This window comes from Callorhinus ursinus, unplaced genomic scaffold (assembly GCF_003265705.2).
Source record: "Callorhinus ursinus isolate GAN/ISIS: 27379988/994484 unplaced genomic scaffold, GSC_fseal_2.0 scaffold4, whole genome shotgun sequence".
In the NCBI taxonomy this organism is placed as follows: domain Eukaryota; kingdom Metazoa; phylum Chordata; class Mammalia; order Carnivora; family Otariidae; genus Callorhinus; species Callorhinus ursinus.
The window spans coordinates 68,393,483-68,416,862 of NW_027397066.1; the positions used below are offsets into that span (position 1 = coordinate 68,393,483).

At 35.8% G+C, this 23,380-nt stretch overlaps 1 protein-coding gene across 5 annotated transcripts in view; it reads right to left on the reverse strand.

The window, feature by feature from the left end:
- The window catches only part of WDFY3 (WD repeat and FYVE domain containing 3), a 237,613-nt gene that overhangs the window by 25,673 nt on the left and 188,560 nt on the right, over window positions 1-23,380 (reverse strand). For 3 of the 5 annotated variants that reach the window (XM_025887611.2, XM_073891880.1, XM_025887614.2), the window contains 11 exons: window positions 17,841-17,894; window positions 15,151-15,319; window positions 12,530-12,693; window positions 9,882-10,030; window positions 8,671-8,791; window positions 8,049-8,134; window positions 6,377-6,457; window positions 3,411-3,465; window positions 3,032-3,151; window positions 1,546-1,663; window positions 252-358 (listed from right to left, as the gene is read on the reverse strand). In XM_025887611.2, the coding sequence (XP_025743396.1) occupies window positions 252-358; window positions 1,546-1,663; window positions 3,032-3,151; window positions 3,411-3,465; window positions 6,377-6,457; window positions 8,049-8,134; window positions 8,671-8,791; window positions 9,882-10,030; window positions 12,530-12,693; window positions 15,151-15,319; window positions 17,841-17,894 (1,224 nt within the window). The remainder of the gene's footprint in view (window positions 1-251; window positions 359-1,545; window positions 1,664-3,031; window positions 3,152-3,410; window positions 3,466-6,376; window positions 6,458-8,048; window positions 8,135-8,670; window positions 8,792-9,881; window positions 10,031-12,529; window positions 12,694-15,150; window positions 15,320-17,840; window positions 17,895-23,380) is intronic. The other 2 variants (XM_073891881.1, XM_073891882.1) reach the window with 2 other exon arrangements.

The following is a 23,380-nucleotide window of genomic DNA, read 5'->3' on the forward strand; positions in this document are numbered from 1 at the left end:
TGGAAAGCACATGGTACTTGCTTCTTTGACTAAAGGACCCTGGCTCTTGTTTAGTATAAACAAATTCTAGTTTACTCATCAATTTTGATCCAGTGAAATTCCATTTGAATTATGTTTGACTACTTTTTGTGACTAAAACTTCCCAGGGCTTCTTGTAAGGCAAGATAACATCATTTTTTTTTTTTTAAAGAGCAACAATTTTAAATAGAAAGAATGAATAAAATAGAAAAATACTAAATTCAGAATTTTACCTGCAGCCTTAAGAATATCTGTGTGAAAGGCTCCATCCTTACTAAGTACGAAGCCACAATCATTGCAGATGAATAGTGGGTCCCATAATGGTAGGCTGGAGTTTCTCCTGTTCAAAAAAATTAAAGCATAATTGAAAACAAAAGAGTAAATGTGAAAAATAAAACTGGTACTAATAGGCTTGAAAATGCTAACACACGTGATAACTGTAACACTAACACAACCGGTATTGGTGTTTGTAGCATGAGAACATTATGGCACCACTACCCCTCACTTACATATCTGGCAGTAATCCACACTGAGTATAACTCAGTGCCTTTCCCCACAAACTTAGCCCATCTAGCAATCCATGGTTTGAGGTTTACTGTAATAGATAAGCCTTAATAGCAAACCACCTTCCACTAAAGCAGGATATTGACTTACAGCTCCTTTTTATGAGGTTCTGGCTTTGCAATGATCTATTTCTATAAACTATTGTCTATGAATATTATGCAATAGTTATTACATACTCTCCTTGGCAGGAAAAGAAGGGTCCACACAGGGAATACTGTTAGGCTTAGGCTCAGTTTTTCTTTTTTTTTTTTTTTTCCTTTGTTTCACCCATTTGCTGAGGTGGGGGGCAACACATGATAAACATTAAACATAACAGGGGCGCCTTGGTGGTGAAGTTGGTTAAGCACCCGACTCTTGGTTTCGGCTCAGGTTGTGATCTCATAGTTGGGAGACTGAGCCCTACATCGGGCTCTGTGCTCAGTGCAGAGTCTATTTAAGATTCTCTCCCCTTCTCTGCCTCTCCCCAGCTCGCACACGCATGTGCATGCATGCACACGTGTTCTCTCCCAAATAAGTCTTTTAAAACAAAACAAAACATTAAACATAATAAAGAATAAGTGTAGTTTTAGGTTATCTATTATTATACTATTATTATTTTTAAAGCAAAAGGATTCCAAAAAGTGCCTCAATAAAATAAAAAGTTTAATTAAGGAAACTGTAGTTCCTGGCTTAAACATGATTAGAGACAAAGGCAGGTTATCTAATGGGAAATTTCTGACCTACACAAAACAGACACTTAGTTTTCTGCCAGTACCTGATAAGCCATCTAAAACATGCCTTCTAAGCATGGCCATCAGTTGGCATGCAAAATCTGATAGCTGTATATATGTGTGAATATATAACTTATACAGATGTAATAATACATAAGCAATTTGGGGAAAGATACAGGGATGTCAGACCACTAAAATAATGGCTTATGTTTGAAACTGAGTACAAAGTCCAATGACAAGACAAGCTACTTACCATTAGGATCTTCCCAGTCTTTATACCGCTTCTTATATTGAGCTAATCGTTCATCTGTCTGTGCTCCCATTGGCTTAGCCAGGTTTCTAAATGTCTTGGGATTAGTAAGATCTACCTCCTAAAATATAAAATGAAATCCAATTCCAAATTACTATACACCTCTCGTTCTCGCCAACATAGGTACAGTGGTTAGAGCAGATGATGATTTATAAATGTCTGTCACACTGGCAGAACAGGGCTCCACAACAATGCTATGTACCTACTGGTTATCCATATTTTACAGATAGGGACATGGCAGTTTGTTAACTGGTTCAGTCTGAAGACAACCAGTTTGGTTGAATTAAGTATTCACAGAAGACACTCAGGATCCAGGCTGGAGATGAGGAATAAGAGAAAATCCTTCCCTGTCTTGGCGAGGACACAGCAGGGGACTCGACACAAAAGCCTGGAATTCATCTTTATCCTCCATCACCCCCGTAACTGGAGCACCAAATCTCCTTTCTTTTCTCTTCCTCTCCTCCCCCATTTCACCCCAACTTCACTTCTGAGTGTTCTCTTCTGAGAGGTGATCAGGAAGTGAAATGAACTAGAGCACTTGGTAACTCATTCACCTCTGAAAGACATCATACCAGACCACGTGACTTCCAAGTGAGATGGAATCTTTCAGTCTATCTACCACGGATTATTTTAAAAGTTCATTTCTAACTGACCTAATTCATATAGAGAACCAAATTTAATTAATTAAAAGAGAACCAAATTTACCACCTGGGGTTTTCAAAGTAAAAATCTGAAATATGTACCAGGGGGATATTTAATGTGTCCTTTTAAAGGGCATCACGACAGCCAAACTTGTACTTTAAAGGAATCCACATCCATGAATATAAGTCAAGTCCGTACATTTGTCTGCTCAAAATCTATATGCAAAATCCCTCATTAATACTTTTTTGGTTAATTCAACAAAAATTAAATTGTATGCTAAGTACCAGGCACCATTCTATTGTTTGGGAATTTAGAGATATGGGATTGTCTTTGCGCTCAAGGGATATACATGTAGGAGCTACTTTGTGAAGGGTACTGTGCTGAGGTTTCTAAATTCTCTCCAAATTGTGATGACCATTCACTGAATAATTTTAAACAGTGATGACTCAATTATGTTAGTGTTTCTGAAACTGGCTGCAGTGCAGAGGATAGAGGCGACACCCAGCAGGGGATACAAATTAACTAGCACTTAAGAAAACCAAACAGATATTATGAATAAATAGCTAAAAAATTGGTCAATGACTTAAACTTTGTACAAGTCCAAGCTAAAACTCTTCTCATCTTCTTGTAATAAGTGCCGGTTGAGGACTTGAAATTATAAAAATTATAAATTATATTATCAATTAAATTATAAATTATAAAGCAAATTAAACATTGGAGCAAGTTAAGTACCTCTTAATTACTTTTGCAAATGTGTTCCACTTACACAAAATGATTTGAGATTTACCTCTGAGTCGTAATCTGCAAGGATCCAGGGGAAGACAGGATACTGCATGAGATCATTATACGATCTGCCAGCCAAAGTGTTCAAGTGCATCAAATACTGGAAGTTGCTGATTTCACCTCTCTTGGAAAAGATAAAGATTCATTTCAGGACCATTATTTCTATTGTGTTCACTTGAAAAAATTTTTAAATGCAAAATGACGTAAAAGTTTCTTTCTTGCAGATTTCATAACAATAAAACACTTGTTTTTCCCAAAAAGAACAAAAAACAAAGTTTTTTTTAATGTATGTATTTTATAGATTGTTGGAGTGCTTTTAACTGTATGACTTATACCATTTAACTACAAATTATGAATGAAGCTTATATGTTCATTAAGCCTACCTCCCATCTTTGAGTCACAGACTTCTCTCCAACCAAAGTGCTAAGCAACCCAGATCTAAAAACAAGAAATAATTAAATTTTAGGTGATATAATTTTAAATCTGAGTAATAATCAAGTTGAAAATTTAAATCATCTGGTCCAGGAATTTTTCAAACTATGGAAGACCTATTATAAATGGGTCACGAAGTCAGTTTAGTGTAATCAACATTTTGAAATATGAAATGACATGGAACTAAACTGAAGAAAACAGAGAACACTGGAAGGCATCACGTACAGTAAGGGAAAGTATTCCCAGTCACTTCTGTGTTAGTATTTGTAACTCAGTTTGTGGGTCCTGGGATGCACTATAAAGTCTATTTTTTACTATGGGTTATAGCAAGAGTTTGAAAAACAATGATCTAGTCCAACTGTCTACCTTTTACAATGATCTATACAGAAACAAATTCAAAGACATTAAATTGGAATAACTGAAATAGTATACATAGCACATTTCCTAAAAGAGATGTTGGAGAGCGAATAAAAGTATGAATATTTTATGAGAGGAAAGTCATTGCTGTTCAGGTCATTTGAAATTATGAACTTTTTCAGATATTAGATGTTCCTAGAATGCTATCAAACCCTTCTTGAGGTTTAACTGCTTTATAGTATTGGTAATTAATGATTTGAAGATTGTGACTTGGTCACTGAACCCACAGGAAAGCACTGAACTATGTATTTTACTGTCTGAAAGGAAATCAACAGATCTGTAAACCTTAGTTCTTAAACATTTCTGGCTCAATAGTACAGGTAACACTTTCCATTTCTAGGTAAGTTCTTCCCATCAGGCAAACTGAATGTACAGGAACTCTCCCTATAAAAAGAGCTATGTCGAATCCTCAACTTTATAAGAAAGGGAACAATTGAAAAGATTAAGTGGAAATGAATTTCTGCTTCTTGCCTTCGAGCTTTTAACAGATCTTTAAGTAAGAATTGCCAACTCAGCACAGAAAGTAGCAAGAACGATGAAATAAAAAGTTGAAGATTATTTAAGCAGGTGAAAATACTGGCAAACTTAATTACAAGTAGAAAAAAAAGGCTCAATGTGCTGTAAGGGGACCTTTTATTTCCTGTTATTTATCTTAACAACAACACAAATGATTAGGAGCAGAACATGTTCTGAAGTTAACAAAAGCACATATTTAGCATTTGTATTTGCTAAACCTCAGCTAAAAAAAAAAGTAAAGCAACAATTTAAAAGAGAAATACACACATTTAGTATAGTTAGATGCACAGACTAGAATCAAATTTTATTTACAAATGACAGAATCCCTAGTGAAGTTTTAAGTGACTTTCTTGCATGTTGCAATCATTTGTAGCCCAAAAGCACTGCTTCATTTCCAATGAATTATAAATGGCTACCAGTTCCTGAGTGACTATAAATGGATTCTTGAAATGGCTGTATCATCCAGAAGGACTTTCTAAGATTAAATGCAGATGAAATGAGCGTAAAGGAACCACTGCTAGGTTTGAGCACATAAAAACAAAAGTTTAAATTTAAATGTTAAAAACAAAATTAAGGGGCGTCTGGTTGGCTCAGTTGTTAAGCATCTGCCTTCAGTTCAGGTCATGATCTCAGGGTCCTGGGATTGAGCCCCGCATCGGGCTCCCTGCCTGCTTCTCTCTTTCCCACTCCCCCTGCTTGTGTTCCCTCTCTCACTGTGTCTCTCTCTGTCAAATAAATAAATGAAATCTTAAAAAAAAATTAAGAGAAAACTGGGCAATTTGCAACAAATATAACAAGCAAAGGGGTAGTAATACATTATTATAAAACCTCCCATACAAATTGATAGTAAGAACTCAGAGATGTCAAGTAGACTTATTGTGGTGATCATTTCTCAATTACACAAATATCATATCATTATGTTGTATACCTGAAACTACTATAATTATATGTCAGTTATATTTCAATTAAAAAAGAAAGTCAAACCACCATCACCACCACCACCAAAAAAGAACTCAGGAAAAAAATAGGTGAAGTTATGGATAATTCACAAATGAGGATTTTAAGTGGCTAACAAACATATACAGTGCTCAAGATTGCTAAAAGAAATGCACATTTAAAAATTGAGAAAGCATCTCATAAAATCAGTAAAAATGAAAAGATAAATAGAAAAAGCAGACAAGCATCTACTGAGATAAGTAAACTTATCCACTAGTGGTGGAATATAGATACGTATAATTTTATGGAAATCAAGTTGGTTTTGTTTATCAAAAGCCTTAAAATTCATATCTTTTTTTCACTAAGGAGATTTTACCCTAAAAAAATAATGAGCAATCACACTTGTGTAATTAGAACAAGGAAACCTGACAAATGTGAAGTATCCAAAAATAAGAGAATGCTTTATACATACCATGAATAGGTAGTAAGTAAAAGTAATATTTCTGAAGAATTTTTTTTTTTTTTTGAAGATTTTATTTACTTATTTGACAGGGAGAGAGATAGCAAGAGCAGGAACACAAGCAGGGGGAGTGGGAGAGGGAGAAGCAAGCTTCCCGCCAAGCAGGGAGCCTGATGCGGGGCTTAATCCCAGGGCCCTGGGACCATATCCTGAGCCGAAGGCTGACACTTAACGACTGAGCCACCCAGACGCCCATCTGAAGAATTTTTTAAATGCAGGGGGAAACAGTTACATACAACACTGCATAGAAGAAGAATAAAAATCTGTGTTTAGAGTATGAACTCAATGATGCAAATGGGACTATATGCTGCTTGAAAAACTTCAGAAAATCCACCAAACCGTGAGTGCTGATCTGACAGGAGTGTCATGCATACCGTGTCTTTTTCATTTTAAGTTTTCAGTATTTGAAACATTTTGTGCAACCACTAGGAGGGGAAAACACTCATTAAAAATATTAAATGATACTGTGCAGATGCAAACCATCCTAATTTCACTATTAAACTATGATGCAAGAAGCAAACAACCTACCCTTGCTCCACACTTGTGTTCGGTCGTTGCCCAGACACTGACTCTGAACTGTCAGTAAGAGATGGCACGACAGCCAAAAACCTGCAAAATTTAAAAACGGCATAAAACTGGAAATGAAGTCAAAGTCAGGACCTAATGGGAGCCTCAGAAAGGATGATTCGTTCAGAACTCGACTACTGCATTTACCCCTCCACTATCCAGTAAACAGCAGGCAAAAGGAATACACAATAATTGGAATACTCTGTTATAAAAAAGGGTAGATGATGGCTTCCAAAGCCAAGTATGAAGGGCCACGGCAAAATCTATCATTCTGGATTTTAAACATGCTGTCATATTACTGGAAGAAAAAGCCCTGCAACACTGATGCACAGAAACTGAGTCAACTTAATGAAGTCCTGAAGAGTGATTAACAGCCAAATATTCACATGACAGCATGTAACAATGATAGCTAAACAATGACAGAACAGGGACAACACTAAACTAATGAAGATACATCCAAGGTAAGTAACTTTATGTGACACTTCTACATCTCTTTCAGAGTTGCTCACAATGTCAACATAAATATTTTAAATGTGGAAGAGAGTTACAGGAAAATTCTCAGAATAGACGTGGACCTTGAACTTGGCACATACACATACATTTCTCAGAGAAAGACAAACTCATCTCCTTGTAACAGCTGCTAATTATGAAGAGCAAATAGTTTCCTCGTGTTGAAAACAACATCGCCTTTAGAAGTGAGTAAGACAGATAACTAAAATTTCAGTCACTTTATTAGCTCTTCCCACATGTGAAAGGAGTTTTGGATTACCAATCATCATCCCCAGGCACTTTGTCTGAAGAACCCCCTCACCCCTTGTGCTCACAGGTAATATTACTGTACCGCAATGATAAGCAATGTTGCTTGGCATCAGACATTCCTCACAGAAGTAACGTGAAATATAAAACTTCCCTTAGTAGAGGGCTTGCTAGGATCTATACCACCCTTCAAAGAATAAGAGAAGGTGTCTCATATCTGTGATCTGTTCATAAAAGTCTCATTATTCATACATCCAAAAGAAATATTTTCGAGCACCATGATACATACTGCTTTTTCTTTTACAAGGCAAATTTTAAATATAGCTTACCAAAAGTACAATCTGATTAGGTTAGATTAACTGCTTTATTTGGCTATGCTACTTTTTTGAGGATGAAGATATCAACCTCTCTTCCAAGGCCAGAGAAGGTCTCATGTAATTTCTAAGAGTGATTAACAGCTAAATATTCATCTGCATTCAATGCAATGTATGCGATGCAAAGAATGGCACTGTCTTCTTTTTTGGTAAATAGGAAAGAAGCCTATTTTGATCCTGAAGTATTATTTTTTTAAGCTACAGTTTCCTCATTCTTTTACATTTAAAGACACAGGACTCAATGGTAAAAGTAGCTTCTGATGACATCTACTATAGTGACCAGAAAGATAAATGGTATTTCCCAACAGAATAGCATCACTTTAAAAGCTAATTAGAAGAATCACGTTTCAAGAGGTTGGCAAAAATGAAACCAACATTTTCTTCAAAGAAGTTAATTCATTGATCTCAAATCCTAGACTTTTAAAAAACTAGCTTATCTGGTACTAGTTTCACTTCCACCCCCTCCCATGATAGCATTATCAAGTACTCCTAATAAACAATACCTTTGATAGACTTTATTTCTAATTCCTTTCTGAAAAGCAAGGAGATAATTCCGTCCATCTCCAGAGAAAACCTCCACAGCAATAGGCTGAAATGATCAAAGAGAAAAACATTAAGAAAAACACAAACAAGGTTATATATTAACTTTTCCACTATGAGTATCTATAATGTTGAGGAAGTTAACTTTTTAAAGAACATTTTTAGAGTCATGAATTCCCAGCAGATTAAATTACAAAATAAACAGAGTCAATGTGCTCTTAAGTTTTGTTTCTAAAATCTTTAACAGAATAATGGCAAGATAATTATAAAACGATAATTGGAAAATTATAGTGAAGATGCAATTTTTATATTAAAAGACAATTATGTTGATCTGGATGCTATAGGGAAAGATGGACAATAAAGATATTACCCAAGTTTTAGGCTGTGCTTAAAAAAAAAAAAAAGAGATGTATTATACAGAGTTGTGCACCCATGTGACATGAGTTTGCCTATCATAAAATCATCTAAGGAAATACTGTAAGGGACAGTGTGGATCCTATAAAGTGGCAAGTATGAGTTTTAAAATAATATATCCTCTGAAAAAAGGAAGATGACAAAGTGTTTAGTACTACTAAATCAACTCACCTGCAGGAGATACCTCCTTTTATGTACTTCCTTGATATCTTCATATGCAAAAATGCTGCATGTTCTCTTGAGTTGACTGGGGCCTTGCCTGGCTCCTCTAGGGATAATTGGCTCATGCATACTATAGGCAGCCAAGAGAAAAAAAGATAAACAAAAACACAGCAAGAGATAAATTCATTGTTCAACAAAGGGTGTTATTTTCAACATATGAACAGGAGCAGGGTACAATATAACAAAATACTGAGTTCTAAAAAAAAAAATGTGTTTAATAGAAAAATGTATCAGCTACTCAGTAAACAAAGAACCCTGTTTGATGAATATAATTTAAAATATCCCACTATCAGGGCCAACTTATCTACCAGGCACAGCAGGTACTGTGCTTTTAGGGGCCTGAGAAAATGTTTTAATTTTTTTTTAAATCAGAAGAAAAAAATTGAACTTTTTGGTAGAAGAAAATGGTTTAATGTATAATATGAATATATTCATCTTTAAAGCAACACAATCACAAAATATAATTTTTAATATTTTTATATGGAGCAAGGGGCCCATGGACATCATAATATGGCCCCGACTGTTGCTGACAGGAAGTATTTGAAACCTCTCCTAGGAATGGACCGCAGAGACCGTGTCTATATTCGACAGTGTTAGGTGTTCAAAATGTTAGAGAGAGAAGAGCATGTTGACTTCCTAAGCCTCAAGCTTTCTGTCTTCCATCTGGCTTTGTCTATGTTCTGGGTTTCTGTTCCCCACTATCATCCCATCAAAGGACTGGCAGAAGAAAAGGAAGATAAAACTCAGTTCCTGCCTGTGCTTTAGTCACGCTGTTTCGAGGGCACCCAGAAGACATGAACATTTGTTAGAGGACTGTGTCGTGACCTGCATTTTCTCTACAACTGTGTCTGTACTAAAATTTAAAAACAACAATTTGCAAATTCTGAATAAGTTTATAAATACACAGATTATAATATAAGGAACTTGGTGTGTGATGCTACTAATGCATAACAATAAATTTTATTTAATTTTCATTTTGATAAATAAGGCAAATGTTTTCTTACCTTGAAGTAACATATTACCCTTGTGAATATTTAATGACACACAAAATGAAAGATAACATTACTTCAAACACGATTTTTGGATTAAAACAGAACTCTGTAAATAGACAGCTATTCTCAAGATAGCTGTACTTTTCATCTCTTCGTTTATTTACTTACTTTGGAGGTAAGGTTTCAATATCTCTTATTTCCCTGGTTGCTGTCATTGTAAATCCATCAATCACATAAAAATGCTCTTTACCAAAAAGAAGTAGCCCCTCGCTGGTATCCAGGCCCTGGACTCGAGCACAGCGGTACATGTGCTGAATCTATAAAGAAAACCATAAACTTTCATTAATAAAGTTAACCAAAAAAAAACCCCTGATAATTTTTTTGAGATAACTGAAACAAAATGTTTTCAAATGTGGATTTAATGGGCAAACAGGGTTTTACCAAGGTACAGACTGTTATGGCATCCCCTGAGCTAAGCATATGAAACCTGAGTTTAAGCATGTTAAAAAAGAATCAGCTAAAACCACCATCTGATTTGTGGTTGAGTTCAGTAAAAGGAGACAACCATTTTACTCACATCCATACATCTACCCATCCAACCCACTTCTCCCACTATTCAGATTACTCGCTGTGTGCCAGGGACATGTGTACTAGGTTCTAGAAGCGATGAACACGTTAGATAAGGAAGGAGACATATACAATAAACTTGGCAGGAAAAAAAAAAGAGAATTGAAGAGTATATGTAAGGAGCTTAGGACTGTGCCCTTTGTGAGACAAGAGTGAAAACAGGTCTGTTGAGTCTAACAAACCTGAGTGAATTCCCAATCCTGTCACTTAGTTGTAGATTTAGCCAAGTTTCTTGACTTTTCTGGGCCTCTGTGTCTTCGTTTGTGATTTTCAGATATACACTGGCTTGTTGTGATTGTTACTGAGATAATGTACATAAGCGCGTAAGAAACTGTTGGTTGTCATCCCTTCCACACAGCTCAATTTCATCTTTTTCCACAACAGTTCCTGGACGGGGACTGCGGCATTTGTCCCTCTTTGCTCCCCACCTGGGGTCCTGCTTGCCTGGCAGACTGCTGTGCCATTGTAAAAAGCCAAATTTGGCAGAAGTTGTATTTTCCTCATAGGAAGAAAGAGTCGCTAAATCTCTCAATGTAAGTATTGTTTTCTTTCCCAAAGGCAGGATTTAGTTCTTTCTTCCTTAAAAACTATTTCTTGCTAAAAATTATTTCTTGCTTGCTCAGTTCAACATGAGTCAAGGAAAAAATATCAGCAACTAAACTAGAGCCAAACAAATGTCAAATAAATGTCAGTCTGAATACACTTCCTGCACTATTCAAATTTAAAGCAATTAGAGTAAAATCTGTACTCATGAGATTAAAAGTTTAAAAAATGACATTAGAAAATAGTAAAATACACAATTGTAGTCAATTTTCATCACATCTGAACTACTTGAATAATAAAAATGTAGAATGTTATAGGAAAAACACTGATACTTTAAGAAATCATCCCATTGTAGTGTAATATACAAACACAAAAATGTTTTTTCTAAGTGTATAGCTTGAGGAATTTTCAAATGCTAAAAATATGATGTAGCCAGCATTCAGAACATTCCCAAGACTACAGAAGCCTCCCTTGTGCTTCCTTCAGACCTAATGTACTTCTCTAATTATATGATTGATTGATTGATTGATTGATTGATTGATTGATTTGACAGAGAGAGACACAGCCAGAGAGGGAACACAAGCAGGGGGGAGTGGGAGAGGGAGAAGCAGACTCCCCGCTGAGCAGGGAGCCTGATGAAGGGCTCGATCCCAGGACCCTGGGATCATGACCTGAGCCGAAGGCAGACACTTAACGACTGAGCCACCCAGGGACCCCATAATTATATGATTTTTAAAAATATTTTCATTCAAGATTAATTAAGCTGTACATTTAAACAATTTTTGAAATCAACCCCTAATTTCTGACTATATCTTACTGGGTAAGATTTCAAGGGTTACATCAAGACGCAGTATGAGAGGCAAAAGAACATCCTTTTAAAAAGGTGATACAACACGTTAATTAATTCTTTCCTTCATCTATTTATCTTTTATTTACTTAAGAGATCTCGAGAAATGAGACTGTATCCGGTGGGAGTTCCTAGGATGGAGATTATGCGAGTGATGGAGAGAAATGCATTTTGGCAGAAAATACAGTGAGTAAAGCAAAGAAAAGAAAGAGCGTTAGGAATGTAGCGAACTGCGGGGCACACAGTGCTGCAGGGGCCTTGGCTTCTAAGGCGGAGCCAGTGCAGTGAGCCCAAGAGGCTGGCAGGGTGTAGGAGGTCCAGAGGGAAACAGGAAGGTAGGGTAGTCTTCTGTGAGTGAAGGAGAACAGGGCTTAAATACGAGGCTGAGGATGACAGTACTGATGGGCTGAAGCTGCTCATAGATGGTTAATGAACTATGGAGGTGTAGAAAAATAGTACAAGGGCAGATGAATGAATGGGTTGTGTGCATGGGTTTGAAATAGAGAATGATTATGGCCAGAAGAACGGTCTAATAAAGGGTATAGAGATAGAGTGAACTAGGCATCAACTGCTAATATTGTATCTCATGAAACTCTGGGCGGTTTAGTGTGTTCAGACAGGTCAGAAAATCCTGAAAAGGAGAGACGTAGAGTACTGAATCCAAAAGGCTGCTTCCTATTCACACTGTATTTCATTACAGAGGCTAAAATATTTTATCTTCTGCCACCAGGTAAATAGCCTATCGTAAAACGCAAACGAGTTACTTCAATGCAATCCTTACACTTTAGAAGCACAGTACCTTTTCTCCTTCCTCCAGGAGGCGGAGGAGGGTGGCATTATCTGTTTTCTCCTCCTCCTCTATAGAGCTGCCTTCGGCAATCTGGTCTTGTAGCTGCTCCTGGCTTTCCTCATCTCCTCCGTCAGGTGCGGACCGAGACCGTTTCAGAGGAGGCTTGACCAGACCTAAAAGATCATAACCACGAGAGCCAGGTGACCTTGCAGGGACCATTTGGAAGCAGTTTGGGCTCCTGCGGTCCCTCCTACACATTTCCAAATTGAGATAACTCTGGAAGGTACAGGGAGGCAGCACAGTGCAGTGGTTAATGACAGAGGCTCTAAAGTTAAATAGTTGTGTGACCCTGGACAATTATCTGCCTCTCTGAACTTGTTTTCTCATCTATAAAAGTGGGACAAAAATACTATTTATCTTAGGGGGTTGTGGAGGACTTAATGAGTTATTCATGCTCAGCATCATGTTTAATAGTAAATTCTAAATAAGTGTCAGAGGATGATGATAAACAGAGCTTAGCATAATTAATGGTAAGGACAGTACTGCTTATAGACAGGTGTCATTAAGGGGATACCATAAATCAATGATCAACCACTATCAGAAACAAAATTAAAGGCAGAAAGTTATAAATATGATTATAAGAGATCTCCCCTATGTAGAGGGCCCCTGAGGACTATTTCAAGACTTATGTCACAAGCAACAGTATGGTCATTCATATACGAATGAAGGTGATCAAATCTTTATGTCATAAAGAATAAAATTCTTTAAAATACAGGGACAGATCATTTAACTTGCAGGTTAAGGAAACATTCTACTGTCTACATTTTGATAACTTTATGAATAATCACAGGAGGTGACAAAATCAATTGATGAGATGCCAAAGTATGAGAAGCATTCAAAATACACTCTAACCCCCACATTTAATTAATATTCTCTACTTGTTCCAAAAAAAGTTCAGTTACATCTACCAATGATAGTTGCTCTAAGAATTCTGGAAAAGCGTTAAGTCATAGAACCTTATCCTTTGAGCATGAGTTATCAGAGGTTCTGCTTTGCCTTGAGAAGAACCCTCTTTTCATATATGAAAGAGTATAATAAATAAACAAGAGAAATCAAGTCCTGCTGAGAATATCTGTAAGGGGGAAAAGCTCCCAGTTGCATTGTCTTTTTTTTAAGTAAGCTCTATGCCTAATGTGAGGCTTGAACTCACAACCCCCGGATTAAGAGTCACATGTTTACCAAATGAGCCAGCCAGGCACCCCTACCATTGCATTATTTTTAATAAATCAAAACGTCTAATTCTACGTCTACCATAACACCTTGCACAGCATAGTAGTGACACCAATTTGTGGGTTTAGGTCAGTGGAGAATAGGAAACGGGGCCAAGACAAGTGAAGTGCTAATGACCCAAACACGAGTCATCTGACTAACTCTGAGTTATACCTTAGCTTATACTCAAGTAACAGCATTGGACCTACTTCTGTAACTCTGCTGGTACGATGTCAAGAAAATTAGAAGACTATAAACCCTCTCAACTACTAAAAGTTTCAAGGAGTCTATGAAATGTTAGATCCATTAGGAAATGCTTAATAAGTCACAGTCACCATGAGAGAGAAGAGGAAAATTATAATAATAAGAGAAATGGATCACAATTTTTGATGGTGTGTTTTGTTGACATGTTGACATCATATACTATCAATTTTTTAATCGATGGGATCTGAAACTGATTTTTAATTTAAAGTTCTTAATCTACATACCAAGGCTTTGTTTATAGACTATGCCAAGGACTTTTGAATTTATTGTGAATCAGAGGCTTAAAAGAGTTAAAAAAACAATAGATTTACTTTTCAATATTGACTAAATTCCCGTTTTGTGCTAGGTATGTGCCAAAACATCAAGTGAGAAGAAAAATGATCTCTGCCTCTCAGAAACTTATAATTTAGAAAACATAAACCAGTGAAAAATCACTGAAAGTGTTATGATATGAGCAAATGCTATCTGTGGACAGGTGAGTGGGAAAAGGTTTCAGAGAAGGATAATTTGATATTTGACCAGTGTCTTCGAGGCTGGGTGGGGTTTGTTAGGATCCACATCATGGAGAAGCTGCAGGAAGTGGGCAGAGGGCACACACATATGTAAAAGTACAGAATCAAAAAGTCCAATTCATCATCTCATGTATGTTTTACTAAGATCGTAAAGCACAGATGTGGAATAATCTGTCTTAGCTCATAGGAAGAAAATGATTTCTTAACTGTTGTCTAACATGCACTAATAACACATTCAGTTGTTTTAATTTTACAAAATATTTATTGAGTTATCAGGGCCTTAAATTAAAATGTCAGGTGTCACTGATAATCCTGCCAAATGCAATAAAAACATTATCAAGCCAAAAAGCACATTCCATCCATCTGTAGGCAATAACAAGCCAGTCTCTGTCTCGTTATTGTATCAGAATGAGCCAGTTCTGATACAGAAATCAATCTTAAAAAGAGTGAAATTGTAAAATATGTATGGATACTTTTATCCATATGGTTGGCCCTACGCTTTACAGTAGCTCCTATTTTCATAAAAATTCAAATACAAGAAATGCTCCAAAGTGATTTTTACTTCAAACAAAGAGGAAGGCTGACCTTTGACTTTAGCAATAGTGTCTTCACCATGCTCTGGTTCTTGCTGAGCAGCTTCACCTTCTGAACTCTCTACAATGGCATCTTGGACAATGGCTGGATTGCCAGAGGCTAGTCGCATGTAGTATTCCTTACTGTCATAACTTATGGCTCTTCTGTATCGAGCGGGTTTCTAAGAAATAACGGAAGAAAAGGATTCAGATAATTATTTTAAAGAATTAAAATATAAGCTTCCCGGAGGAAGGTATGGTATCAAAGGTATTCTTTATGTGTTACCTTTTTAAAGGGATTTTTAACAGACTGCATCTAAACACAGTAAATCCAAAGACTTTTGGGTTAAGTTTCTCTATTTTTAAATTGCACCGATTTTTAAAACATACATATAAAAAAACAGTATTGGCAGTTTTTCTTCGTGAAATAGAAATAAATCATCTCTAGTCAAATAACATTTTCATGTTAGTATGACATGGCCTCACTGACATATTAGAAAACCTTCCTAAACAGTAAAGAGAACACCCAGTGTTGGAGAGCATCAAGTTGCAAGAGGATGTCTGGTTTGTGTGGAGCCTGGAACTTTGCTTCCACCCCACATAAAGTAAGTAGTCAGGCCTAAAGCCCATCCATTCAGTTGGAATCCTCTGTGCCAATGCTTACCTCAGATACCTGGAGGTAAAGACTCAGAACTGCACTGTTCTTCCCCATATTCCCAGTTCTCACTAAAACTTCAGAAATGGCCCAAACCTTCCACGAGTTCTAACCCAACATGGAATCAACCAGCTTCAGGCCAGATGGCGCTCTCTGCTTGGCCTGCTCCTCCAAGCTGATATCTTCAATTTGCTAAAACATCCTTGTAGTTTATTGTGTAAAATAATATGCTCCATAAATGTATTAACTAAATGAGTATATTAAGAACATATATAAGTCCATCTTGAAGAAGTTTATTACCTAGAAACATCAGAAAAGATTTGATATTTTGGCATATGATACAAGAGCATTTCTTTTTCAGAGTTAATATTTATCCTAAAAATACAGTCTCTAGCTAACCTAAACTTTTTTCTTAAAACCATAACATAATGAAAAAAATAAGGTCTAAAATGCCCTCAAAACTGTAAAACCATATGGAAAATTTAATATGTATACAGGTTCCTCAATCAGAATTAGACCCAGACTTTGGATTAACAATTTAAAAAAAAGATGGGCTTTGAAATATGCTTTAAAACCTCCCCTTTTTAGGGGTGTCTGGGGGGCCCAGTTGGGTGAGCGTCCAACTCTTGATTTGGGCTCAGGTCATGATCTCATGGGTCTAGAGACTGAGTCCTGCGTTGGGCTCCATGCTCAGCAGGGAGTCTGCTTGAGATTCTCTCCCTCTCCCTTTTCCTCTGCCACGCTCCCTGCTCACATGCATGTTCTTTCTCTAAAATAAATAAATTAAAAAAAAAATTCTTCACTTTTTAAACATTATTTCACTTTCCCATTTATAAAAATAGCTAATTAAAAATACTCTGTTGGCCTACTCTCCAAATCAAGTAGTCAAAATGCATTATCCAAAATAATGCTTATTTCAAGCAAGACCTTTTTAAACAAATAATTTCCAACTCAAGTGGAAAACAAGTGTCCAATTGGTTGGAATATTTAGACTGAAATATTGAACCTATTTTGAGATAAAAAGCTACCTAACTGAAGTCACACTACCCTTCTTTTAAATTCAGGCCCAGAGTCAGGGAATCAAGAGAGCTGCAAGCTAACTGAGGAATGATATGCAGTAAACGGAAACTGAAATATATAACATAGGAAAGTATTAAAATGAGGTAAAATGATACTGCAATGATGGAAGGACCAATCTGATGAGCAAACTAATAAGAATATTGCAGTGTTTTTTAAATGAAAGAAAGGTAGTAAACTTTGTACTATACCAATTCTTAGATGTTAGGTATAACAATTATCTTCAACTCAAAATTGTTCATTTTTAAAATGATGAAAGCATAGTTAGTGATGGGCAAGACAATGAATTAATAGATGTGAAACATCTACTTGGTTACTGACTTCAACTTGGAACTATGTTTTTTCCCTAAATATTTTGAGGTATATTTCTGCATTCTAAAGAACTACCTTTTTTACCTTTTTTTTTTTTTTAACTGAATTATGTACTGAATCTTTCTGGAAAAAGAAAACAATTGTAAATTTTTAAACTAATTAAAATAAGTTAAAATTGTATTTTAAAAATTGATCTATGTATAACCTTAGTTTTCATTGTTCCTTCTGATTGAAAAAATAATTTTTAAAAGAGGATACTCCTTGCATTCTCAAGATACACACAGTTTAGTATCTGGAAGAATTAAATGAAGAAATAAAAAAAAAAGTTGAAGGTATCAGGCTGCCCATTACTAACATGCGTCAGAACTTGTTAGTTTACACGTGAAGCAATATACATTTTACAGTGAGAGCAGTGAATACTGAGCCTGTTAGTGAGCAGCACACAGGCCCTAGAGAGCTAATTAGAACAAAGCCAAGAAAGACTAGAACATCTCTCAGCACGGATGACACCGACTTTTCAACTCTAAGGAACTTAGAGGGAGAACAAATTGAAAGTCAACCTTTTACGTTAGTCTAGCCTACCATGCACTAAAAAACCAAAAAAGAAACAAAGAAAACTGCAAGTACTTTGCATTCTCTTATGGTAATTTGTGTTTTACCTTTTGAGGAATGATATCATCAGGTGTCTCGGGCTGTTTACTTGGGACCTCAGACTGAAAACAGGGTATTAAGTATAGATACATCAGAAAAAAACAACATAAAGAACACCACAAAAATAAAATTTTCATGAGGATTGTATGAAATATGGAAGATGCACACACTCAAAGAAAATTATTATGATATCCTAAGTTGTTTGAAATAATCACTTAGCATCTTATAATTATTTTTTCTAATTACCAAAAGTAGCTTTAAAGTAGAAACTACACTAGAACTCTCAAGGCTATTGAACAGGACTAACTTAAAAATCTCAGACAAAACTTCAGCCCAGGTGGCCAGTGTCATGGATGATTGACAGGCAACTCTATACGGCTTCAAAAGGAAAAAACTGAAAACAGGGTAATAGAATCTAATGCTAGCTGTTACCTTCCACCTACCTTTCACTGTGCTTATTCCTACATCTGTTTTGTAACAGGAGCAACTGGTTTACACCCTGATCTCCAATACCTCATACCACAGAAATCAAGGGGTGCTTATTAGTGAAAAAACATCCTCCCATAAAAGCCCAATGCCCTATTTTATTACTTTCATAGCGACAACCCCAGAAAGGCTGAAAGCACAAGGGCGGCTGGGTCATCAGCCTCCAGACCAAAAGTTTTTGTAAAAAGTACTTTAAAAAATATTAGGTGGTTGCTTCATATTTTATTCTTAGAATAAAATCTCAGTTAACAAGAGGGCAACTTCTGTTGAGCTGTCGTGTGTGGCTTACGTAAACATACACAGATAGCTACATACAGACAATGATACTACTTCCAATTTTTCTTCCTTTTCACAGTTTTATCTGGAGATGACATCTAGTACTTTTCCCCACAGTAAATATGCATTGGCAAAATGATTTCACAAATGTTTTCTCCCTAAGCAAAACAAACACTGGACTACTAGGCATACTTTCAAATACTTCACATGGTTTTAATAAACATTTCTCTTTAAAAGCAAACTTTTAAAAACATACCTTGCGATGAAGAATAATCTTTTAAAATAGGGGTTTTGGCTATACAAGTACAAAATACAAATATGTGAACACACGATGGTACACTTAAGATGTGTATATTTCAATGTATGTAAAATTTATGTCAACAAAAAAAGGATTATAAACAAAAAATCAACTCTAATTAATAATATGCATGTGGAAGTGTTAAGGAGTGAAGGGTACTGATTCTGCAACTTTCTCTGAAATTCATTAAAAAAAAACCCCAAGATAGATTGCTGGATGTGTGACAGACCAGTATAGCAAAATGGACCCATTACTATTGTCAAATGCAACTTTAATGTCCACTATTTACCGCCAACTAGAATGTGGGCAGGGTCTGACATGCATACTCTTTATTTTCTCTGCAGCATACAGTACAGTGCTGGTTTAATACATATTTACCATTGATCCACTGACTGAGGCTCTTATTTTATTCCAAGGCACAGCATTCAACCCATAGTAAAGAGATACGCTGTACCAATAATGTCAGTATTATCATAGCTCTCTTTTACTTAAAATTTTATAACTAATTATTGTAATTATGTTTACACAGAAATCTTAAATTTTCAAAGTCAGAATTTCTAGAAAATAATTCTCTAGTCATTTTTCTTCAAAATTTTCTATAATGCTGGCAATGGAATTTCCTGAATGAGTTGTTTAGTTTCTTTGAGTCCTATGACATCTATAGATTACGTAAAAAATATCTGTGGAGGGGGCCACAGGAGACTCCCTTCATTAGAAAAGGAACCTTCAAGTAAGTCAATTACCTCTCTGTCCCAAGCAGCCCTAAATTAAAAGGTAGATAGTGGGGTTTTCATCCCAATGGTATCTGCAAACAATAATAAATGTCTGAGATTATTATTCCGTGAAAATAAATTCGTGAAAATAAGGGGATCACAAAATCAAAACCTGGTTATCTGTGATTTTTTTTTAATGGCAAAATATGGAATCTCATTCTCCTTCCGTAGGATTCAGAATAATGAGACAACTGCTTAAGAGCCACTGGAGTTTGTACTTTCATCATACCCCAGGGGCATATCTTAACAACATCTACAACTGACATTACCACTTAAAATATGGAATTAACAGTGCAATTTAGCATAGCTGCTTTAGTTATGGAAATTACCCGGCAGGGAAAGGCACTGTGCAAAGAGGAATTATTTTCATGTGAGAATAGATAAGTTTCCACATGTACCTAACTTTTCTCATGACAAAAATTATTACTCCTGCTTTTATTAAAATAATTTTAGTAGATAAACTGTCAAAGCTTTTAAGTCTGAGGCAAATGAGACTCTAAAGATATATTCTATATTCTACAAACAAACATCTAATTTAAAAATCAAGAAACAAAGTTCAAAACTCAGAATAGGTAAGATATCCTGTATACAGTGTGTAACAGTATCAAGGTTTAAGAAATAAAACTTTAATGACTAGAGAAAAAAAAATCACTTGATTCTAACACATCGAAGATTTTTAAAACAAGAAAATAACTTAATCATCACTGTATTCTTTCAGCTTAAGCAACAGAACTAAAAATTTCAATGCCACTTAGGAACAGTAATTATTCTTACAAAGCCAAAAGATTAGTCAATTGCCCTTGCTCAGATAAAGCCTGCTTTACCTAGCAAGAAGAGGCTTCCAAAGCAATTTTTAGGTTGGCATATACCTCTTACATTGCAAAAAGTACTGACTTTATTTCATAAACACGCAGGCAAGGAAGGCAACACATTTATGGGAACAGAAATGGAAAAAGTGATTGATCTCTAACTCTGGGAGGTAATCTGGAACCTTGTTCGGGGCAGAGGTGGATTTTCTATAAAGTTAATAAAGCTTAAACTTCAACAGCCCTCACTTCCCATGGGATCCTTTCAAAACCTTGGAAAGAGGCGCTCAAGTAATTTCATATTCGTAAGTTTACACCTTTTTCCTTGTAGAGCCCTCTGCCAAGTTATATAAACTATCGGCCCAAAGTTTGTAATTTGGCTCCAGCACTTTTTAGTGGAAAAATTTCAGAATTAGGAAAATTCTACAGAATGCTGAATGGGAAAGCAATGGAAAAAATCTATAATTTCAGAAGAAAGAGTGCTGGTAGTCCATTCATTCAACATTTATTAAGTTCTTGATAGTCTGTTAGCATTAGAGAGACAAAACCTAGTATATTGTTTCTGTCTGGAAGAAATTCACCGTCCACCAATAAGGTCACAAAACCATCAGAGGTTGGAACCTCTTTTTCAAAAACGACTCAACTGCTAAGGAACTGTCATCCTATCTACTCATTATATTGTACTTTACTACTTAGGAGCTGCAACTAGACCTTTCTCTAGATTTTGATTCCTCATTTGTAAAATTGGGAAAATAGTATTAGTATTGCACTCATTGCGCTTTGTATCTGGCTCTTCTTTGATTTCATGATAGAAGTCAGTAGGATAGCAGTTGCTTCTTCTTTTGGGAATTTTCTTTGCTGTCAACATTGCCAGACTGCATACTCCATAAAATAAAAGTGGACACTTAATGGCGTTTCAAATTTACAAGGATTTTGAACTGGCAAGACCAAAATAGTCATTCAGAAAATTTCATCATAGCAGATTAACCTTGACTCGTGCATAAACTAAGCCACATAAATTCCACATTCTGTAACTGTCGCCCCTTCCCACCCGCTCTTTCCTTTTTTGTTAATGTATCTCCAGCATTTCTTGACTGCCTTGTATTTCCCAATATGTAACCCATCTGGTTAAAAAATAAGTTCCATATGGTACATACTTATTTCTGAGACTGTCTGTTTAGACTTTTCAGGCTGGTGAACGCTTTTGCTTACGTAAAATGCTAATAATACTAAGGTTGTAAGTGTGAACCCCGAATAGGTTATTTTGTTTTTATCTGATACAGAAGTTTAAATATACCTTTATAAAGTGAATGGCACTGTTATAAAGAAGGAAAGGAATAAACAATATAAAAATATTATGGTTATGTAAGTAAAAAATATGCCTCAGTTAAAAAAAACTCAAAAGCATATGCCTCAGTTAAATAAAAATAGTGAGTTGGTCACATATATAGGAGAGCATATATATTTATCTTATGTTTTAGTATTGTTGAATGGATTCAATTTATATGATTGTTGACTCAATAAGAAATATTTTATCAAATTGTTACAGGCTTGAAGTATTTATTTGGGGAAAAAAGGTTAAGAATTAGAAACTGTATTACTGGTTTGCTTGGACAAAAGTAGGTTCTAATAAAGGCTGCAAAGTATGGGTGGATTAATTTTTTTTTTTCCCATAGTGCAGTAGTACTAGAAATTATGGTGCTTTAAGTTACAGCTGTACCAACTACGACATTCTTGACAGAATGGAATAACTTTGAGAAAAGTGAACTTTAGGAAGCTATCTTGAAAAATCTTAAATAACTATATATTAGCAGCTCTAAGACCTATACTCTAAAAAGGATCAGGACAGAAGTGAAATCGCTGACCACAAAATAAATGGAGCCAGGGTTTTGGCAGAAAAAAAAGAGACACGGGAACAATGCAAAGTGCCCTCACATCATAGAATCCAAACCATGTATTAGAAGACCCATGTTCCAAGCCTCTTTTGTAAATCTTAAGTTTCTTCAATTGGTGACAGAATCAAATATAAAGTCAAGAATGTGAAAGTATTTCAAACCCATGAAGGGTTTGAAATAAAGTTTTTAAATAAAATATAATAAAACTTCTACACTGGGCAAGTGTTTGACTTTATGACCTCACAGATTCTAAAATCCTATTATCCAAACATCCAAGAAGAACAAACCGAAAATGTTCTTCAGGGGCTGATTCTTTGTAGTGATCTCAGTTTCTAACTGGGTACAGGAGTTTATACTAGATTTATTTTAGAGGCAGCTAAACACTAAAGTGACACAAAGCGTGGGATATGTTCCCTGGAGAGATAGTCACCTTTCTGTCTTAATGAAGCATAGTGCAGTCAGATGCTTGGCAAGGGGGAGAATCTTACAATATGCTTTACCAGGCTGTATTTTTTAAAAGTTACAATACTAATTTTTAAAAAATTTTAAATGATACCTCAAAAAATTTAAATGATATTAAAGGAAGACATAAGAACTTTGTTTATCAAAAAGGAGTGTAGATTTTTAAGAAGTCACAAAACAGTGGTCTAAAACTCAGGGACTCTGTAGAGCTGCCCCGGTCCATTCCAGCAGCTGCTGCCCATGTGAAATGTGGCCAGTCCGAACTGAGATGTGCTGTAAGTATGAAATACAGATGCATTTCAAAGACAAGGTACAAAACAGGTAGATGCTTCGTTGATAATGTCTCTGTAACTGATTAAACATTAAAATGAGAGTGTTAGGAGGCTGGATGAGATGATCAGTGAGACCCCCTCTCAACTCCCAAAGCTGTGATTCTATGACGAACATGAGTTTTCTAAGGACAAAAGTACTCTCCATTTTGGAGGCAAAGGATTATTATTGGACACTGAAAAGTTGAATTACTATTTAGAAATGTTGTAAGGAGGGGCGCCT